This window comes from Orycteropus afer, unplaced genomic scaffold (genome assembly GCF_000298275.1).
Source record: "Orycteropus afer afer isolate SDZICR_OR568_19922 unplaced genomic scaffold, OryAfe1.0 scaffold00033, whole genome shotgun sequence".
NCBI classification, from domain to species: Eukaryota; Metazoa; Chordata; class Mammalia; order Tubulidentata; family Orycteropodidae; genus Orycteropus; species Orycteropus afer.
Genome location: NW_006921620.1, coordinates 768,658 through 784,959, shown reverse-complemented (window position 1 = coordinate 784,959; position 16,302 = coordinate 768,658). Strand labels below are relative to the sequence as shown.

Below are 16,302 nucleotides of genomic sequence, written 5' to 3'. Positions count from 1 at the left end.
GTAATGTACCAAACAGTGTTTCTTTGCTATTCATAAGGTTTTCCCTGGCCAATTCTTTGAGAAGTGGACGGCTTCTTCCTTCTTCCTAGTCTGTCTATATGCCACAGATACTGACTGACTATATGCCACAGATATAGTCAGTGTGATTCCTGTGTACTCTGTCTGGTGAAGTCCATGTGTATAGCCACCGTTTGTGTTGTTGAAAAAAGGTATTTGCAATGAATAAGTCATTGGTCTTGCAAAATTCTACCATGCTTTGTACATTCCATGTTCTGATTATTAATGGATGTTTGCAGCTGTTTCTCCTCAATTTCAGTCATGCCATGTCAGCACATAGAGGTCCTAAAAGACTTTATCCATATCATTAAGGTTGGTTCTACTCTGATGAGGCAGCTCTTTTCCTCCTAGTTCTGTTTTCAGTGCCTTCTCACCCAAGGGGCTCATCTTCCTGCACTGTGTCAGACAGTGTTTCTAAGCTATACATAAAGTTGCCAGGTAATGTATCAGACATCGTTTCTCTGCTATTCATAAGGTTTTCCCTGGCCAATTCTTTGAGAAGTGGATGGCCTCTTCTTTCTTCCTAGTCTGTCTCAGTCTATAAGCTGCATTGAAACCTGTGCACCATGGGCAACGCTGCTGGCATTTGAAACATCAGTGGTACAGCCTCAAGCCTTACAGCAATGTGCAAGCCCCACAGGATTACAAACTGACAGACAAGTTTGTCTCCCTTAGCTTAGAACAAAGTAGGAGGTCTTACATTTCCTGATCTGAAAATCTACTAGACAGCTTCAGTAGCCAAAGCAGCCTGGTATTGGACAACGATAGACACGTAGACCAGTGGAACAGAATTGAGAACCCAGAAATAGATCCATCCACTGGCAGAAGGCTGTAATCTATTAAATGGGAGAAGAGATAGTTTCTTTAGCAAATGGTGCTGGCAAAACTGGATATCCATTGTAAGAAAAATGAAACAAGATCCATATTTTACACCATACACAAAACTAACTGCAGATGGATCAAAGACTTATTAAATGTAAAATCTCAAAGTATAAAGCTCATCAAAGAAGAAATAGGGGCAAACCTTAATATGTGGCATTAATAGACTTCCAAACATAATTAAAAATGCACAAACAGCAGAATATAAAGTAGATGACTGAGACCTTCTAAAAATTGAATTCTTATAGTATCAAAAGATTTTTCAAAAAGAGATCCTACATATTGGAAAAACACATTCGGCAATGACATGTCTGACAAGGTACTTATCTCTAAAATTTTTAGAAAACTCCAACACTTCAATATCAAAAAGACAAACAATCGAATTAAAAAATGGTTAGAAGACATGGCCAGACACTTTACCAAAGAAGATATTCGGATGGCCAAAAAACACATGAAGAAATGTTTGCAGTAATTAGCCATTGTTGTTGTTGTTGTTATGTGCCAGTTGAGTCATCCCCAACGCATAGCAACCCCTCCTTGGGTTTCTGAGGTGGTATCACTACATAAGTAGATTGCCCAACCTACCTTCCTAGGAGTGGTTGGTGTGTTTGAACCACCAGCCTTCTGGTTAGCAGTTAAGTGCCTTAGACACTGCTATTTTTTTTTGTTGTTATTTGCCGTCGAGTCGGCCCCGACTCATAGCAACCCCTCCTTGGGTTTCCGAGGCAGTATCGCTACGGAAGTAGGATTGCCCAACCTTCCTTCCGAGGAGTGGCTGATGGGTTTGAACCGCCAGCCTTCTGGTTAGCAGTCAAGTGCCTTAGGCACTATGCTACCAGAGCTCCCAGACACTGCTATTAGGGAGATGGAAATCAAAACAACAATGAAATATCTCAGCATGAATAGCAAAGACAGAAAATAACAAATGCTGGCAAGGATGTGGAGGCATTGGGACTCTTACGTGCTGCTGGTGGGACTGTAAAATGATTCAAGCACTGTGGAAATCAGTATGGCAATTCCTTAAAAAATTGGAGATAGAAATACCATTTGATCTAGCAATCCCATTACTAGGTATATATCCTAAAGAAGTGAGAGCCAGGACACAAATATATATATATGCACACTGTTCATCACAGCACTGTTCACAGTAGCAAAGAGATAGAAACAACCTATGTGTCCATCAACAGTAGAATGGATAACCAAACTATAGTACAGATACGTGATGGAATACTACACAACACTAAAGGATAATACAGAATCTGCAGAATACCTCATAACGTAGATGAACTTGGAGGACGTTATGCTGAGTGAGATAAGTCAATCACAAAAGGCCAAATACTACATTAGTTCACTATTGTAAAAAGTCAGGAAAAGATTTACATGTGAAACTTTATTTGTTGTTTACCAGGGACGGGAGGGAAAACAGCTAGGTAGGTAAGAGACAAGTATTGGTTTGGGTGAAGGGTAAGGCAATATACCAAAAGCAAGTGACCAACATAGTAACACAAAGGAAAAGGAAGACATAGGTTGGGGTGGTAAAGTACTTTTGATGATAATAGTTTGTTTTTGTGGTTTGGATAAATGGGAAATCATGCATTCTGTAATTCCCTTACTGCCATGTATTACTGTTCTTGGCCAAGCCCTCATTCTCTCTTCATATTAATAAACCTGAAGGAATTTCTCTTAAATCATCATTGATTCATTTCATGATTCATTCATCATTTCAAGTTTGGTTGTACATTTAATTATTAATAAGTAGTTACATTATCCGAACATTACATTTTGTAGTGTTTTCTGTTAGACCAAGAGGCAGGCATTTGAGCAGAACAAGAAGACACTATGTTAAAATCAGGAAAGGATGCCTAAGGGTCGTATCTTTTCATTATAATTATTCAATCTGTATGCTAAACAAATAATCTGAGAAGCTGGACCATATGAAGATGAATGCAGCATCAGGATTGGAGAAAGACTCATTAACAACCTGCAATATACAGATGACACAGCTGTGCCTGCTGAAAGTGAAGAAGACTTGAAGCACTTACTGATGAAGATCGAAGACAGCAGCCTTCAGTATGGATTACACCTCAACATAAAACAAAAATCCTCATGACTGGACTAATATGCAACATCATAATCAACGGAGAAAAGATTAAAGTTGTCAAGGATTTCATTTTCCTTGGATCCACCATAATGACCATGGAAAGAGCAGTCAGGAAATCAAATGACATATTGCAGTGGGCAAATCTGCCACAAAAGACCTCTTTAAAGTGTTCGTAAGCAAAGATGTCCCTTTGAACACTAAGGTACACCTGACCCAAACCATGTTATTCTCAATTGCCTCATATGCATGAGTAAGCTGGACAGTGAAAGCAAGACTGAAGAAGAATTGGTGGATTTGAATTAGATGTTGGCAAAGAATATTTCATATACCATGGACTGCCAGGAAAATGAATAGATCTTCTGTCTTAGAAGAGGTACAGCCAGTGCTACTTGGATTCGAGGATGGTGAGACTTCATCTCATGTACTTTGGATATGTGATGAGGATGGACTAGACCCTGGAGAAGAATATTATTCTTGATAAAGTAGAGAGTCAACAAAATAGAGGAAGACCTTCAGTGAGATGGATTGACACAGTGACTGCAATAGTAGACTCATACATAATGATTTTGAGGATGGTACAGGACTGGGTAGTGTTAAGTTCTGTTGCATGTGGTCGTTATGAGTCAGAACCAACTTGATGGCACCTAACAACGGTGTTTTCTGTATTAGTGAAAATTTGGAATTACTGAAATCTACAATAAATGAATATCTCTATACTTTTAAATGAAACTTCAAAATTGCACATGTAATAGATAAAATCTTTTTAACAGCTATGTTGAATCAGAGCAAGAAGTAGTTTTTTTTTGCCATCACAAAATACATTCTTTTTTAAAGACGTGTGGGAACAGTGCATACTGTATACTTTGTTTCAAGGAAAGAATATTTCTTATATTTGATTATTTAAATGAGGACTGTTGTGGAGCTCTGGTGGTGTAGTACCTAAGGCATTTGACTGCTAACCAGAAGGCTGGTGGTTCAAACCCACCAGTCACTACTCAAAAGGAAGACTGGGCAATCTAGTCCTGTAGAGCTACAGCCTCAGAAACCCAAAGAGGGGTTGACTGTGAGTTGGGACCGACTCAAACGGCCAGATCCATCCACATTGTAGAGTAGTAATTACCTTGGAGTATTTTTCTTAGAAGAAATTGAATTTTTTTTTCTGATTTCAAAGAAAGTAAAAAAAGGTAAGTTGAAAAAATAATATTAAAATTAATAAGAATAAGAATATTATTTTATAGACAGTAAAAGTTCTAGTTTTCTTTCAGTTTTACACTTCTCAAGGAGTATCCTTTCTCATCCGAATATGTATAAATGTAATTTCATACTAGATTTTACATGCTTATATGCAAATGAACATGGTAAGTACTCATTACAGATTATTACAGAAATCATTCTTTTATGGTATGACCCCTTCCTCCATAATTCAAAAATTGTAAATTAGTTAAATAATTTGTTCTTTTCTGTCAAATGTTCAAGTTGTACTTTCCTTTAGACGGTAAACAATTTTGTATTTTCTAAATATGATTAATGATACATGATTTAACAAATCAAGTGATGGAACTTTTATAATGAAACTTTTACTATATTATAATCTATGAAAGTTTATAAAAACTTAGTTAAATTTGTGAAATTTTGAATATGCAAGATTTTATCATAATTCTTGGAGTATTAGAAGGAAACTGACATTTGTTCTGTCCAGGCATTGGATTGGACGTCTCCATATTGATCTTCTTCTTGTTCTGTGGTCACCCTTTCCCAAAAATGAAATTGTTTTATCTATTAAGACATAAATCATTTCTTTAACTGTCATAAGGAAGTCCTTCAAAGCCACAGTGTTTGCAGCTGCAGTCATGCCACTAATGGACCTTGTATCTGTGGAATTATACATGATTAGGGCAGAAGTTTCATCAGCTTAGCTTTTAAGTTCTTAAACAAACAGCCTTTTCTGATGTTGATTCTTCCTTTGCCATATTTCCTTCACTCTTGCTGATTATTGTCAAAGGTATAGGCACAGTAATGTTTAATGTTGAAATTCTCTTTGCTATTTAGAATAATTTCAACTATGAAGCAGTTTATTCCATATACATATGTAATATTGATCTTAACCACTTTGAGTATTTTTTTATCATCTCTGTTTTCACTTGTAATATAATTGTGTGCTTTGTCTTCTCAGGACCTTTAACACTCAGTTCTTTTGTATTTATTGGCCTAAATTAATATTCGTAATATATCTCAAAAATGACCACAAATAGAGCAAACCCATCATAGACTGTCATGCCAGTTAATATCTTCTGATGGTGGAAGGCAAAATTGATACAGTTGCTGTGTAATGTTGAATTGACTATATTCACACTCGCTATATTGGTTCCTTTGAAAATTAAACATTTGAATTTGACAGTTACATGGCATGTGTGTTATTTGCACAACTATGCTCAAAAGTTTGATCAATTTGAAAAATATATAGAAGTTATCTCTCATTTTGATTAAACAAAAAAGAATTGTTCTTGTTTGAGCCATGATGCCCTATCAAGAGTTGACATCATCACTTACCTTGTTCTGGTTATGTGAAAGAATGGCTGATATTATAAGCATGCTGAATATGACTTAGAACTCTTTTGGTTATTACTGTCATTTATTGCCTTGCTTTATCCAATTGCAGACTTCTTCACTAGGGAGTTAACCTTTGATTGATTAGTAAACATGTGTTTGTTTCCTACTACTGTTAATTCTCATTGTGATATAATGTTGTCAAGTTGTTAATCTTTCACCTTTGTAGCTTTCCCTCCCTTTTTTGTCCTATTTGCTATTATTGTTGTTACTTGTTACCTACTTCAATTTACCATATAGCAGCTTCTTGATATGTGTCAGACTGTTTAATACATTTTCAGTAGGAATCACCTTGTAGTATTAGGAGTATATGATTTAGTACTTTTGTAACATTATGCAGTAAAATAATGAAGATGTTTGAGTAAGTGGCATCAGGAATAAAACTATTCAGCAACTTAAATTTAATTCTCTGGTAGTGATAAAAACACATATAGACAAAACACATTAGTTTGTCATGGCAGTGCCACATGCTGCTTGTAGTGAAATACTATATGCCCAGTGTGTGTTATTTAATTTTTTTTTTTTGTAATCTATTAGATGTTACATAGATGTTCAAATCCAGTGACAATTTTTAGTATTGTTAATAAAAAAACATCCTTGATAGTATATAGAGTGTTCATGGTGCAGATAGCTCTGTGGTTTCAGGGTATTAGTCATTCATTGCTACATTGTTCAGGAATCCATTTACCAATATATTACTAGTTAATCCAAAGAATTACGTCAGGTAATTTTGAAATTAGAGAATGTTGTTTTACAAGCCCAGTTGTGTAATCTTTACCCCAGTTTTTTTTTTTTCTGCATTTCTTTGTGCATATGTGTAAACAAATGTGGAACTAATGTATATTACGTATTAGAAAGGACCTTAGAAATCAATTTACCCAGTTTCAAACCTCATACTCCCTTTTACAGTGTTCCTGACAGATGGTTAGTCTAACCTGCTGAACCATTCAAATTCACTGCTGCATAAGACAGTCCTTTCCAATGCTGAATGCTCCTGTCTCTAGTTTTTTTGATCTTGAGATGTAATTCTCTTTATGATTGAACCAGTCGACCATGTGTTCTGCCTTTTATATTCCAAACCTTTAACCATTTGAAGATTTACAGTTGTGTAGGCTAATTGCTGGATGAAACATAACCAAGTTTTGCCTTCATTTCATTATGTGACATGATTTTCACATTGAAACACATGGTGGATATACTTACGAATGTGCTTCAGTAGTGTTTCCCATCAGTGTGACATCCAAAGTGGGATACCTCCTTTCTTAGGATAATGTAATTATATTTAGGATGATTTAATTACGTGCAGTATGCTTTGTTTTCACCTGCATTGTAGACTGGATATGAGATGTGTGTGTGTATAATATATATACTGTATATAGAGGCTTAAATACTGCGGTAATTTTAGATGTAATATTTCAGTTGATTAAGATTTGTTTTGCAGTTAGAATGACAGTTCTGAATAGGTTTCTCTTCTTGACCCATTCTCACATACCAACTGAAGTTGTCATGTGTTCTCAAGGATAATATACATGAGCTTTGGGTTTCTGAAAACCTGATAGATCCTAACTGTAACTCAACTAGTGGGCAACACTATAATTTATTTATAGCTGTGTAATATAGTTATTAATGAACTAATGTGGAATGAGTGCAAATCATACTTTTATTTTTTTGTGAAATTATATTATATGACAAAGGTTGGAATTAATGTAATGAGTACCCCAAAAAATGTTAACCTAACTTGCAATAAATACAATTAATAATATACATTAAATAATGGAATTAGTTAGTTTTTTATCAAAAAAGAATTATTCATGAACAGAAAGTGGACAGCATAGATTTGATGACAGGAAGGTTGTATCTAATCTGAATTACTGAGTGACCTAGGAAGCTTGCTCAGAGGGATTACAGAATAATTATGTTAATATGCAATTATCACCTCATTTCTTCTGTAGTAACCTCAAGATGTAGTGTAGTGAGGGTGTTATAGCAAGTGCTGATAGTTTGCAAAAATACTGATGTTTGAGATTTCTGAGACAATAAGTCTAGCTTGAGGCATATAAGTGATGATCTGTCATCTTGAAGACAGATCTGACCTTTGTACTTTTTTTAATGCTCACAGTATATAACTACAGGCAGTTATAGCTGTAGAACTCATTATAATTTTCTAGAAACTGAAATATGTTTTATGTAGATTTAAAATTCCATTTACAGCTTTTTATGAAGTGTGTGTTTTTTTTTTTTAAGAACGTTTTTAAATTCAGTTCAAAGAAAATTTCTGTGGTTATATGATTATATGGGAGAAGACAGTAATAGTATCCAAACATTTCCTAAAAAGATCCTAATTGATACAGAAAATTCATTGAGATTTATGAGGGTTCAACTAATATAACATTAGTTTGTTTACTATAATTTCTGAATTTAGTTAGTTTAAACTTAAATAATGAATAATGCCTACTTCAAGTATGTTCGGTACTTTATAATATTAACATAACTGGTATTAGTGGCTCTATTATAGGTATTCGTTTATAAAATTAAAAGGTTGTTGAAAACTATTTTATACAGTATAAAATTAGTTTACAAATAAAATGCTTTCTTGTCTGGATACCATATACACATCCATAAACGTAGGGAGGATATAGTAATTTTTTATGCAATTTGTAGATTCATTGCAACAGATTTTGATGATCCATTATCCTGCATTGTATCTCAGTGCAACCACGGTGAGTCTTGAGTGCTTTTAAGAAAAATATATATTTTGAACATTTGATAGTTAAAATATATTTTGAAAATTAAGTGAGGAAAATTTTTAATTACTGTTAAAATGCTAGCTTACTGAGTCAGTTTCTGATACCTTACGGTTTTAATATTAATGTGCTAAGAAAATCTTCTCAACTTACCTGAAAAAGCATAATTTGTTTTATTCTTGAAGAGAGGTAATTATTATTTTGGGGCCAGTGAGCCATATTTCGTTATGTAGGTGCAGACGAAAACTTTGCCTGTTAAAGATCTCATTTTATATTTTAACAATACTCAATTTGATCTTTTTCTCTTTTTTTGGTTTGTTTTTGCTAGCTGCATTTTGTAGATAAAAGATCTGTTATGCATATATATTTTTGTCTATGTATTTGAGTAAAACAGTTTGTCATCTCTAGAATGTGAACTTAACGAAAGGCTCTTACAAAGCCATTCTGATAATGAGGATGCAGTCTTCAAGCCGACATGATATCCTCATAGTTTGTCACCCTGCTGTTCAGGGGGTACCAATGAAGTTGCTTTAAATGGGAAGCGTCTGTTCCATCTCTGAACCTCTAACACCAGAACAGATGGGTGGAACATGGAACATGGAAGGTTTTACCTCTGAGGTGGTAACAGTGAAGCCACTCATTAACACTGAATTTACCACTTCGTTAGCAACGTTGCTTCCTGTTGAGAAAAACTAATATAGGCTTTCAAATTGACTGAGCATATATTTGTGTATGTCTGTGATTATAATAAGCAGGAACAGAAAGTTAAGTGTCTTTCAGGCTTAACTTGTTTTTTTAAAAAATCTGTCTTCTATTTCAGCTTTATTAAATTGTTGCTATTAAGGCATTTTACTTTTTCTACCTAATTTAATGAGAAATGTTAGGAATAGGTAATAATACAGCATCAAGACTTGCTTTTCTTTTCATTGACATTTGCACACTCCTTCCTAACACATGCTTGTGCTGCCCGTTTTTAACTTCTGTGTATGTGATGTTGAGACTCCTGCTGGGTGCTGCATTAGCACCATTTTGGGGTGATATCATTGAATATGATCTTATTGGAAGTCTATTTTTATTACTATGGAAATTTGCCAGTCTCAAAACAGAATCCTGAGACCTATTGCGGGGAAGGAAAAATGATTGTTGGTATATTTAATAACACTAAAAAAAAAAGGTAGTACTTATCTGTTGTGTTGTTGTAAAAAATAAAAAACTTATGGAAAGAATAAGATCATATTTGTAAGTGTTTGTACTAAGTTATGAAATAAAAAAATAGTAATTAGAGCAATTCTTTTATTTTTGATGGAGACTTAGTTTTTAAAATATGAAATTGGTCCCGTAAAACAGTATAAATAATAATGAACTTTTGAAATGTTCTGATTTCTAAATATTGGATTGTAAGTTCCTGCTATCCTAAAATAGTATTAATTTTTACACAAATTAAAAATACTATAAACACGGGAAGGTGTTTTCCTGTATTTGAGAACAGAAACCTAGTCTGTTTTGTTTACTGTCATATCCCTAATACCTAGTACAGTGCCTGTCACATAAGTAAGGAGAATGAATAAACTGTAAATGCAACTAGGGACAGAAGTAAACTGTGAAATTTTATGGCAGTGCTTCATGTAATTAATACTATTTGAAATTAATACTTTGGTATTTGAAAGTTTTTGTAAGTTGTTCGTGAGGGTTTTTGCATATTTTGAGGGCCTTGCTACAGTTGCTGCTGAGTCAAGAAATCAGAACTTGATATAGAACTTGTATTATTTTAAAGGAGTGTCTATTGAGTTCATGGGAAGAAAAATATTTGTTCTTTAGGAACTTTCAAGTTTGCAATGGTATTTTTATTCATTCAACATTAATTCAGTCATTTATTCAACAAATATTGCCTGAGCACCTATGCCAATCACTGTTCTAGATTCTAGAGGTAGGAAAGTTAGTAGGTTAAAGTACATGCCCTCAAAGAGATTACATTCTTCTAAGGAAGGTTGGGCAATCTACTTGCATAGTTGCTACTGCCTCAGAAACCCAAGGAGGGGTCGCTATGAGTCGGGTCCGACTTGACGGCATATAACAACAACAACAAAGAAGGAGAGAGGCAATTCCAGTGTAACATGGCCATTGATAAGAACAGAGTTAAAAGTAATTCTTCATAGTGGCGTAAATAATTATACAACCTGTGTGTGTGTGTGTGTGTGTACTTATATATGTGTTTATATATATATATACACATACACACACACCACAAATATGTGCCCCACAAAATTTCAGAAATCTCCTTTCTGTTGTTATAATGATTAAATATATTATAAAAAATGCTTGGGAAAATGTTATCTGTATTTTATATGAATTAAACTAAACATTTAACATATATTTATGTTTCATCATAAAATGTTTTAGGCCATCATACAACACCGACAATGTGGAGGTCCTAGCTATGAAAGTTTAAAATAACATAAAACTTCACTGATTTCAACTTTACTAATTTAGGATTGAGGATAATGTGAAGGAATTTGAGGAATCACTAAACCCTTATGAATAAAGGGTTTTTATAATTAATAAGTAGAATTTTAAGAGAATGTTAAAATGTCTTGAGCAAAATATTCTTAAATTTGTAAAATAATAAAGATCATTACTGTAATAATAAGCCATTGATGTTGCTAACAAATATGTTTATTCAAATAATATCTTTTATTGAGAGGTATTTTGTTGCCTTCCTCCAGTAATGAACTTTTAAGTGGCAAAATTCCTACTTCTCTGTAATGTCTGTAATTTAGATTGATAAATTTTGATTGCTTAAATGAAATAATTTTATTGTCAGTCTATATATTAGAGGTTTAAAAGGTTTTTTTCTCTGTAGTATATTCATTTATACTGTGTGTATAAGTATCTGTGTGTGAGTATATATATGTGTGTGTGTTCACCTTTCCCTAGACATTTAGTACATGCAGAATATTGAGTTGTTGCCTAGCACAAAGTAAAAATTATCCTTTGAGGCACTTTTAAAGTGTTTGGATTTTTTAAGTGTTTCTTTAAGAAAAATAGAATCTCAATATGAAAAGTAAAAAATTAAACAAATAAAAAATGTGTGCTTTCAACTCTATACACAATTTAATAGCATTTTTTTTCTTTCATGTAAATCTAAAATTATTTTTTCCGTTTTTTAGACTAACTGTGTTAAATGGGCTTGCCACCAGTATGGATGATATGAAGATAAACACCGATGTTACTGGTGCTAAAGAAGAAATCCTAGATGGCAACAATTTTATCTCAGAGAAAGAGAGTGGAGTTCATAAACCAAAAGATTGTCAAACATCATTTCAGAAAAACAATACGTTGACTCTGCCTGAAGAACTGTCAAAGGACAAATCTGAAAAAGCCTTAAGCGGAGGCCAGTCTGCTCTGTTTATACATGCTGGTACTCCTACTGTTTCTAGTGAAAACTTTATCTTGCCTAAAGGAGCTGCTGTTAATGGACCAGTTTCACACTCCTCCTTAACTAAGACTTCCAGTATGAATAAAGGCAGTGTTTCATTAACCACTGGACAGCCTGTGGATCAGCCGACAACAGAGTCTTGTTCAACTTTGAAGGTGGCAGCTGATCTTCAGCTGTCTACACCACAAAAAGCAAGTCAACACCAAGTTTTATTTTTGTTACCAGATGTAGCAAATGCTAAGAATCCAACTCATTCCATTAAAAAACTACCTACCTCTGCTTCAGTTGGTTGTGACATTCAGAATTCAGTAGAGAGTAGTATACAGTCAGATAGCACTTTAATAAATCAAGTAGAGGTGGGTGAAGATAATGAAGATTTATTGGTAAAAGATGATTGTGTCAATACATTAACGGGAATTTCCTCAGGTACAGATGAATTTAGATCAGAAAATGATGCAAACTGGGATCCTCAAAAAGAGTTCATTCAATTCCTTATGACTAATGAAGATACAGTAGATAAAACTCCAGTTCACTCTAAAGTGGGTCTAGAAAAAAAGAGAAAGCGGAAAATGGATGTAAGCAAGATAACTCGTTATACTGAGGATTGCTTTAGTGATTCTAATTGTATACCCAATAAATCAAAAATGCTAGAAGTAGACTTTCTGGAACAAAATGAAGAACTACAAGCAGTAGACTCACAGAAATATGCATTATCAAAAGTGAAGCCTGAGTCAACTGATGACGACTTAGAATCTGTGGATGCATTTCAACATCTAATATATAACCCAGATAAGTGTGAAGAAGACAGTTCACCTGTTCATGCTAGCACTTTTCTTTCAAATTCCTTAAAAAAGAAATGTGAAGAGAGTGATTCGGAGTCACCTGCTACTTTCAGCACTGAAGAGCCATCATTCTACCCCTGTACAAAGTGCAATGTGAATTTTAGGGAGAAAAAGCACCTCCACAGACATATGATGTATCATTTAGATGGGAATAGTCACTTTCGCCATCTTAATGTCCCAAGACCATATGCTTGTAGAGAATGTGGACGGACATTTCGAGATCGCAACTCACTTCTAAAGCATATGATTATTCACCAAGAAAGAAGACAGAAGTTGATGGAGGAAATTCGTGAATTGAAAGAACTTCAGGATGAAGGAAGAAGTGCACGATTACAATGCCCTCAGTGTGTGTTTGGTACCAATTGCCCTAAAACATTTGTGCAACATGCTAAAACCCATGAAAAAGATAAAAGATACTACTGCTGTGAAGAGTGTAACTTTATGGCAGTGACAGAAAATGAATTGGAATGCCATCGAGGTATTGCCCACGGAGCAGTGGTAAAGTGCCCCATAGTCAGTTCTGATATAGCCCAGAGAAAAACGCAAAAAAAGACTTTCATGAAAGTCTCTGTTACAGGGTCATCCAAAAAATCAACTACCTACATATGTAAGATGTGTCCTTTTACTACTTCAGCCCGAAGTATTTTAAAAAAACACATGGAGTACCTACATTCATCATCATGCATTGATTCATTTAGTAGTCCTCTTGGACTCGACAAAAGAAAAAGTGATATCCTTGAAGAACCTATCGATACTATTAGCACTAAACCATTAATGAAACAACAGTCAACCACATTTCCAAAGAACTCTGCTCTAAAACAAGATGTAAAGCGAACATTTGGATCAACTTCACAGTCAAGTAATTTTTCAAAATTCCATAAGCGGCCACACAGAATACAAAAAGCTCGGAAAAGCATCGCCCAGTCAAGTGTAAATGTGTGCAGTCAAAACAGTTCTCATAAAAGCAGCATCGACCAAAAGCCTAAGTATTTCCATCAAGCAGCAAAAGAAAAATCTAATGTCAAGACAAATAGCAACTATTTATATCGACACAAATATGAAAACTACAGGATGGTTAAAAAGTCAGGTGAATCGTATCCTCAGCATTTAAAAAAAGAAGCTAGTTCATTAAATTCTTTACATCTGTTTTCCTCATCAAGTAGTTCTCATAGCGATAGTTTTATTTCAGATTCTCATAACTCTGACAACAAAAGGCCAGAAAGTTTCAAAGAACACAGACGTGTAGCTGTAAAAAGAGTAGTTAAGGAATCCAAGAAGGAAAGTTCTGTTGGAGGAGAAGACTTGGATAGCTATCCAGATTTTTTGCATAAAATGACAGTTGTTGTTTTACAAAAGCTTAATTCTGCTGAAAAGAAAGATAGCTATGAAACAGAAGATGAAAGTTCCTGGGATAATGTTGAACTGGGTGACTACACTACACAGGCTATAGAAGAGGAAACTTACAACAATATTGATCAAGAACATGTAAATTTATTCCCTCTATTTAAAAGCAAGGTAGAAAGTCAAGAGCCTGAAGAAAATACGAGTCTTAGTTATGATCAAAATGATGGCTTTTATTTTGAATATTATGAAGATGCAGGAACTAATAACTTTTTGCAAGAAATACATGATCCTCAGCATTTAGAAAATGCAGAAACTTCATTGTCAAAGCATAGTTCTGTTTTTCATTGGTCTGATTTGTCTCTTGAGAAGAAATCTTGTCCTTACTGCCCTGCAACATTTGAAACAGGTGTTGGATTGTCAAATCATGTTCGGGGCCATCTTCACAGAGCAGGATTAAGCTATGAAGCCCGTCATGTTGTATCACCAGAACAAATAGCCACAAGTGATAAAATGCAGCATTTCAAAAGGACTGGCACAGGAACACCTGTTAAGCGAGTTAGAAAAGGTAAGTCCTCATGGGTAATCTGTGTCATTTGGGCAAATACGTCTCTGTGTTCAAATTCAGAAGATGTTAAGATTTTGTTTGAATCTTGTTCTTTATAAGAATCATAATTCACATTTCAGAGTTAATTGCCTTAGAGTGGTCATTTTATCAAAAATGCTGATATTATTCTTAAACTTCTTTTTTTTTAGCTATAGAGAAGTCAGAAGCCACTTCTGAACACACTTGTCAACTCTGTGGTGGTTGGTTTGATACTAAGATTGGATTATCAAATCATGTTAGAGGCCACCTGAAAAGACTGGGGAAGACCAAATGGGATGCTCACAAATCTCCGATCTGTGTTCTAAATGAGATGATGCAAAATGAAGAAAAATACGAAAAAATCTTAAAGGCATTGAACAATCGTCGTATTATTCCCAGACCATTTGTAGCTCAAAAATTTGCATCAAGTGATGACTTTTTATCACAAAATGTTATACCTCTTGAAGCATACCATAATGGCCTAAAGACTGAAGCTGTATCAGTGTCTGCATCAGAGGAAGATGGGCTGAATTTCTTAAGTGAATGTGATGAAACAAAACCTGAACTGTCCAGTGGGAAAAAGTCTCTTACACTGATAGAACTTCTTAAAAATAAAAGGATGGGAGAAGAAAGGAATTCTGCTCTTTCTCCTCAGAAGATCCATAATCAGACTGCAAGAAAGAGATTTGTTCAGAAATGTGTACTTCCATTAAATGAAGATAGTCCATTGATGTATCAACCACAAAAAATGGATTTGACTATGCACTCAGGTAAGAGGAGTTTTATGACTATTTTAGCATATATAATTTAAACACAGTTTTATAGAAAATACTTTTTCTCTGAATCTTACCATTTAATGTTATTTTTTTGCAGTGCACAGAATTGGTTACATTGTCATTTCTGTATAACTCAATCGATGCCCCTCAGCACTGACTTCTGTGTGCCTCAATTCTTGGTCAGATTATAAAGTGAGAATGAAAACAAAAAGAAAAAAAAATGCTGATCTGTAAAAATGAAGTGTGGTATGGCTGAGGGATGGTTCTGTGGATGGGAGGTTGACCTTGTTCAAAAGTATTGCATTACTGAAAGGGCAAGCCACTGTCATACTTTTGCCAGTTCTCCAAATTGATAATGTTTTGAAGATTTAGCTATTGGTTTTGCTGCTGCTTAAGTAAAACAAAACATGCTTTCAGCTGAATGGATTTGTGTCACAATGTTGTGATTAATCCAAAGAAACTCTCTCTTCTAATACTCATTGTGTTGTGGGATAGTTTGGTTTTGGAGAACCGTTGTGGGTATAAAATGTGTTTGTTTAGGGTTTTAGAATTTCCAGTAGTGTTCTAAGGGTAAGAACAGATGACTTACCATAGTGTTTGTAAACCAGTAGTATTTCTCTTTTCAAAGGAATATTTTGTATGCGTTGGCAAGTGATGTGGTAGATGCAGTAGCCAGACTTTATGTGGTATTACTAAGCCTGGTTTATACTTTTATACTAGAAGAATTTTAAGTGTCTTTATAGGTTTATTTGGAGGTTAAGAATGTTGAACATATTAAGTTAGATGGTCTGATGATTGGAACCCTTGGTTGACTGTGACTGTGAGGGAATAGTAATTAGCCATTGGATTAGCAATATATAAAATTACTGTAATTATACTGTTGACTTATTTACTTTGGGCAGACATTGTAGTATCCTAAATATTTATAATGCA

At 34.4% G+C, this 16,302-nt stretch overlaps 1 protein-coding gene across 1 annotated transcript in view; it reads left to right on the top strand.

Annotated features, from left to right (window-relative positions):
* The window catches only part of ZNF644 (zinc finger protein 644), a 139,519-nt gene that overhangs the window by 102,749 nt on the left and 20,468 nt on the right, over positions 1 to 16,302 (top strand). The window contains exons 4-5 of the mRNA XM_042780299.1: positions 11,556 to 14,575; positions 14,764 to 15,363. Of these exons, the coding sequence (XP_042636233.1) occupies positions 11,556 to 14,575; positions 14,764 to 15,363 (3,620 nt within the window). The remainder of the gene's footprint in view (positions 1 to 11,555; positions 14,576 to 14,763; positions 15,364 to 16,302) is intronic.